This window comes from Staurois parvus, unplaced genomic scaffold, assembly GCF_062004578.1.
Source record: "Staurois parvus isolate SC_StPar_1 unplaced genomic scaffold, SC_StPar_1.0 ptg000572l, whole genome shotgun sequence".
NCBI classification, from domain to species: Eukaryota; Metazoa; Chordata; class Amphibia; order Anura; family Ranidae; genus Staurois; species Staurois parvus.
In genome coordinates this window covers 7,022,885-7,028,546 of record NW_028318368.1, presented here as the reverse complement: position 1 = coordinate 7,028,546, position 5,662 = coordinate 7,022,885, and the positions used below count along the sequence as shown (strand labels likewise).

Genomic DNA, 5,662 nt, shown 5'->3' with positions numbered 1-5,662 from the left:
GGTACCCGCTCCCACTTCCGCTGCGATCACCTAGGCCAGGGGTAGGCAACCTGCGGCTCTCCAGCTGTTGCAGGACTACAAGTTCCATCATGCCTCTGCAAGTCATAGCTGTAACTGTAAATTTTGCAATGTCTCATGGGAAATGTAGTTCCACAACATCTAGAGAGCCGCAGGTTGCCTACCCCTGGCCTAGGCGATCGGAAACTGAAGTTGTTCTCCTACCCCGCTCCTCATAGTCTGCTGGGACACATGACAGGTCCCAAAAGACTACAGGGCCATTCACAAAGTGCAGCGCTTCTTGTGCATGCGCAGTGGGCATCCGGCTGTGAAGCTGCAAACTTTCACAGCTGGGTGCCCACACTGAAGATGCCGGCGCCAGGGAGAGAAAACGGCCGGTGAAACCAGCAGTTGTGAGGACACCGCTGGACCAAGGGACAGGTAAGTGTCTGTATTTTAAAAGTCAGCAGCTACAGTTTTTGAGGCAGATGGCAGAGGCAGATTTTGTGAAAATGTCTCACATGCACTCTAAATGTGGTACAGTCTGTATGAAATTAAAATACAAGTTCTAGACAGGTACATTAATTTGGCACACACTGCATCAATATTAGCATGCATACGAGACACTTTCGCAAAATCTATCTGCGCAAGTCTTTATGAATTCTATGGATTGTGTTTTAGTGAGCTTCACATTACTTTGTAAACTCTGTCTTTTGGCATTACCCAATGAGCAGTTAATAATTCAGAAGTGTACTAGCCCATGGAAACCAATTAAGAATACATCTTTATTGTTATGACTTCAGCAAAGTGAATTTTAGTTGGCCCTATACTGATAAGCACTTCTGGATAAAGAACTCCTTAATATTAAATTAATAGGGTTTAATCTCATAATTGCAAATACAAACCTTACCAATTTTAACTGACCTATGAAAATGGATATAATATAGTAAGATTACCTGATATTCATGCAGAAAACAAAGAAAAAAAGTGTTGCTTGAATCAGACAAAAGATTTGAATGCAAGTTCTACTGTGTTATTGAAAGAAGTAAATGATTTGCTCTGATCTGTAAAGGTTGGCAGAATGTTACATTCCCTAAATTACATTTTAATATAATAGATAAAAACTTGCTAAAATTTCAGTTTCTCTTCACAATTTAAGAAAAACGTATGATCCCTGAATTAAGTGTTCATCACATTTAAATACTTCACATAAAAAACTTAATCCACTAGTGGAGTACCACTGATTTTAAGCGTCATATTTATGTTATTAAGAATTATGAGTTTATTGTGTTACAATACATTCCATGGCATGAGGCCAGCTGTTTTAGAACTAGCGAACCGTTCCTATACAAACAATTATATATTGTGTTTACAAAGTGTCTGTTTAAAATCAACAATGTAACAAAGTAGTAAAAAAACAAACAAAAAACAACTACTTGAATAAGTAAAAGATCTTAAAATAAATAGTTAAGATATAGCACTTCTTTATACTTCCAATTATTTATACTTCCATTTATTTAAATAAAATGAAAACTTTTTAAAATTAGATATTGTACTCTTGCAAAAAGAAAAAAAAAATTATTGCATGCAGTGTATAGAGTAACATTATTGATTCCAACTCAAAGTGTGTATTTTTTTTTATAGACGTATAATATATCTCTATCAGAAATTGGAGCAGGTAACTCCTGGTGTGTTGCAAATCTTATCTGTTGGCTCCCATAATTCCATCCATATAAAACATCCAAAATCAAATGAGGAGGAGATCTCCAAGTTACAAAAATTCTCTTTACTTCAAGTGTGTACACTTGGAGATCTCGTTCTCAATTATATATTTTTTTATTACAATAATTATAAATAAAATGTTTCATTTTTAAAAAAATACATTTATGGAAGTTTAAAACTTTTATGCACACACAAATATTTAAATGTGTGAAGAGAATGCACCTTGTATGAAAACCAAGTATGTTTAGCTGGGACCATAGGTTTAGGGTACCTCAATATATCATAAAGATTTTAAACAGACAGAAAAACAACTAATATTAAGAAAATTATATACTTTATTTAATAATTATTAGTACAAGATCTCATATCTTGCTGTAAATACATTCTAAAATAAACTCTTTCAAATATACAAAAAAAAAATACATATACTCCGCAAAACTGTCATCTGTAATAAATAAAAGTGACCACGTATCTGGTCACAGTGATCCTCCTGGTCTGTTGATTCAGTTTAATCTCCTGAAACAATGGTGGTTTCTCATCCTCTGAAAGCTAAAATAAATAATGTATGAAGGAAACCTCCCTTTTCATTTTTCCCTTTTCTTCACATTTTCTGCTTTTGCTAGTGAGTTCTGCCTAAATTTTCACGCTTCCATTCAGAGGACACAAAAGCCTACAAATTATACAATGACTTCTAACCTGGCCCTCTGGCGAACAACTTTTTTTTTTTGTTTTGTTTTTTTTTTTGTTTTGTTTTTCAAATAAATCATAAGGACAGATGGAATCGGGTACAGAGAGCGAAAGAACAAAAAAGGTATTGTGACAAAATCTGGCCAAGTGAACCAAGTGCACGTCAGAGAGAAAGTTTGCCTTGGCAGGTGAAATTCCCACACCAATCAACAATGAGTGGGAAAGAAAACAGATGTCATATCAGTACACACAAGTGGGGTAAAAGCAACATTTAACACCGCTGACATTTTACCATTGAATTAAAAGAGGACTCCCGACACTTGTTTCTTCCAGCTTGCCCAAAAGAATTATTTAAAGTGTCAGGAAAGCTGGAATTCTGTTGCTGATTGGCTGCCTGGATCACGCAAACATTTGTAAACACAGGGAGGGGGAAATTACTTAATTTGGCCAAACATGGATCAAAATTCAGCTATTTCTGTAGAGACTGGCCAAATTTCAGTCCATCTATGGCCAAGTTCCTGTTCAAGAGGAGTTCATCTAATGACTCCTCATGAATGGGACTGTTGGTAAATTTTCATTTGATCAGCTGCAGCACTGACTACTGTAATCTGACAGTAGAGAGGATTTCCCAATCTACTTTGAATGTGTAGATTGGGCAATCCATCTGCCCCCCCCCCCCCCAAACAGCCTGCAGGCCGATCAGAAAAAAACTGATCAATGCATATCCTGCTTAAGACCTTGTTCACACCATGATGCAGAAACGTGCGGTTTTCTGCACACGCTGTATGAGGGCACATCTAAATCAGTTGTTCTCTATGTGCCATGTTCACACAACACTAGTATCACATGTGGATTTGTTCTGCACAGGAATCTGCAATGTGTATAAAACTGATGTAAACTGATATGTCTGCAAGTGAAATCTGCAAGTCAGTTTTTCTGCACGCTGGTGTGAATGAGCACTAAAACTGGAGCAGCTATGCATGACAAGCAATCAGCTTCTAACTTTTATTTTCAAAGCTTAATTGAACAAACTGAAGATAGAAGCTGATTGGTTACTAGGCACAGCTGCTCCAGTTTTAGTAAATCCCCCTCCAATTTTTTCACCTACTGTTCTTCTGACAAAATTCCCTAGCCTTGATTTCTATCACTGATGACAAGACCTGTCATCTGCATTGGGCTATCACAGCATACAACTTCTCCCCCCATCATACCAATGATATGCATCCAGGACTACATATATCAATGACATTGGGTTAAAGGAAGCCAGATCTATTGCATTTTCATTAAGTGTTCTCTGTCTCTAGGAATGTCAGGTGGATGGGACGACCTCAGCCAACCCCCCCAGTCTGGTCTCCAGGGATGTCAGGTGGATGGGACGACCCCAACCAACCCCCGCAGTCTGGTCTCTAGGAATGTCAGGTGGATGGGACGACCCCAACCAACCTCCCCAGTCTGGTCTCTAGGAATGTCAGGTGGATGGGACGACCCCAACCAACCTCCCCAGTCTGGTCTCTAGGAATGTCAGGTGGATGGGACGACCCCAACCAACCTCCCCAGTCTGGTCTCTAGGAATGTCAGGTGGATGGGACGACCCAAGCCAACCCCCCCAGTCTTGTCTGTAGGAATGTCAGGTGGAAGTGACGACCCCAACCAACCCCCCTAGACTTGTCTCCAGGGATGTCAGGTGGATGGGACGACCCCAACCAACCTCCCCAGTCTGGTCTCTAGGAATGTCAGGTGGATGGGACGACCCCAACCAACCTCCCCAGTCTGGTCTCTAGGAATGTCAGGTGGATGGGACGACCCAAGCCAACCCCCCCAGTCTTGTCTGTAGGAATGTCAGGTGGATGTGATCCCCCTAGCTGTGTCCATGTTCAGAGAAAAGTCATGCTGGCTGGCAGAAGGAGATGGTGCTGCTGGCTCAGGTGGCGATCAGCCGGCTGCCAGTAGTCTAGGATGTCCGAGGTAGATGTGGCAGGGCTGGCAGGGGAGAGGGAGCCGCAGGAGGAGGATGGGGATGAGGAGTAGCTCCAGGAGGAGGATGTGCTGGGGGATGAAGAGTCTTGGATCAGCATGGCCGGCTCGGTACATCCGTGCAGTTGATCGGCCAGTCGGAGGGTCTCTGACAGCGCCCAGATGTAGTTGTGGGCAAAGCGCAGGGTCTCGATCTTGGTGAGCTTGGCATCCTCGGGGAAGGTGGGCAGCACCTCCCGGAGGGCGTCCAGGGCGGAGTTGAGGTGGTGCATGCGGTTTCTCTCCCGGTTGTTGGCTTTCAGCCTCCGGCTCTTCTTGATCTTCATCACGAGCGGCCCGTTTTTGGTGCTGCTCCTGGCCCGATGCCGCTTGGGCTTGTCCGCGGACGGCTCCATTGGCTGCGGCGGGGTGAGGAGCGGCTCCTCGTCTGACAGCGGGCTCTGCGGGGACATCTCCTCTTCTCCGTACTCACTCTTCACCTGCACCATCCTGTAACAAGACAGACACATTAGTATCCAATAGAGGACGAGAGCCGTGCTAGAAGCGGCCGGGACTGTACTTACTTGCCGTAGAAGCCCCGGGTGGTGAGTGGCTGGGGGTGTGCTGTGCTCCCGGCACGCGTCCTGCAGCCAGGCTCCCGGTACAAGCTGCCTGCGGTTTAGTGGCTGTGTGTCTGGCACACGACCCACCGAAAATCCCTTATATACAGCCCGCCAGACAATCAAAGCTACCCCGGGGCAGCGCGCCCCCTCCCCGGCTCCATCTCATCACTCATTTTCCTCTTCTCCCCCCTCCTCCACCGAGCTTGTCATCTTCTCCGCTCCTCCGGCTTCCTGCTCACTGATTGGTGGCTCCCGCTCGGCTGAAGCGTGCCGCTAATTTCCTGAATCAATAGGGCCGGGTGTGGCAGCCAATGGCAGGGCGCGGAATCCTGGACAGGGGGCCAGCGAGCCACGCGCCCTCAGAGCAGCTGATGAGACGGGAGGAGGAGGCGGGGTGGTCCCGGCTTTGTGCTCGTCAACCTGAGCGCTGTCTGTCAGCCCCGCACTCTCCTCAGGCTCCCACAGAAAACTTTACACAGTTCGGTGCCAAGGAATGGCGCACGTTCCGTACACACCACATGAAAAAGAAACGGGATACAGAGAACTTTATTCTTTGCATAGAGGAGGAAATGGTTAAACCGTGCTAGGACATACACTATATTGCCAAAAGTATTGGGCCAGACCTCCAAATCCCTGGATTCAGGTGTTCCATTCACCTCCGGGGGTGGATTGACAACTCA

The 5,662-nt window shown here is 44.6% G+C and overlaps 1 protein-coding gene across 1 annotated transcript; it reads right to left on the bottom strand.

Annotated features, from left to right (window-relative positions):
* Nucleotides 1–1,859: 1,859 nt before the first annotated feature.
* Nucleotides 1,860–5,314, bottom strand: NEUROG2 (neurogenin 2). Its single transcript, XM_089691847.1, has 2 exons — nucleotides 4,944–5,314; nucleotides 1,860–4,869 (listed from the first exon to the last, which is right to left on the bottom strand). The coding sequence occupies exon 2, from the start codon at nucleotides 4,866–4,868 to the stop codon at nucleotides 4,281–4,283; it is 588 nt and encodes a 195-aa protein (XP_089547973.1). The 5' UTR covers nucleotide 4,869; nucleotides 4,944–5,314; the 3' UTR covers nucleotides 1,860–4,280.
* Nucleotides 5,315–5,662: the final 348 nt, after the last annotated feature.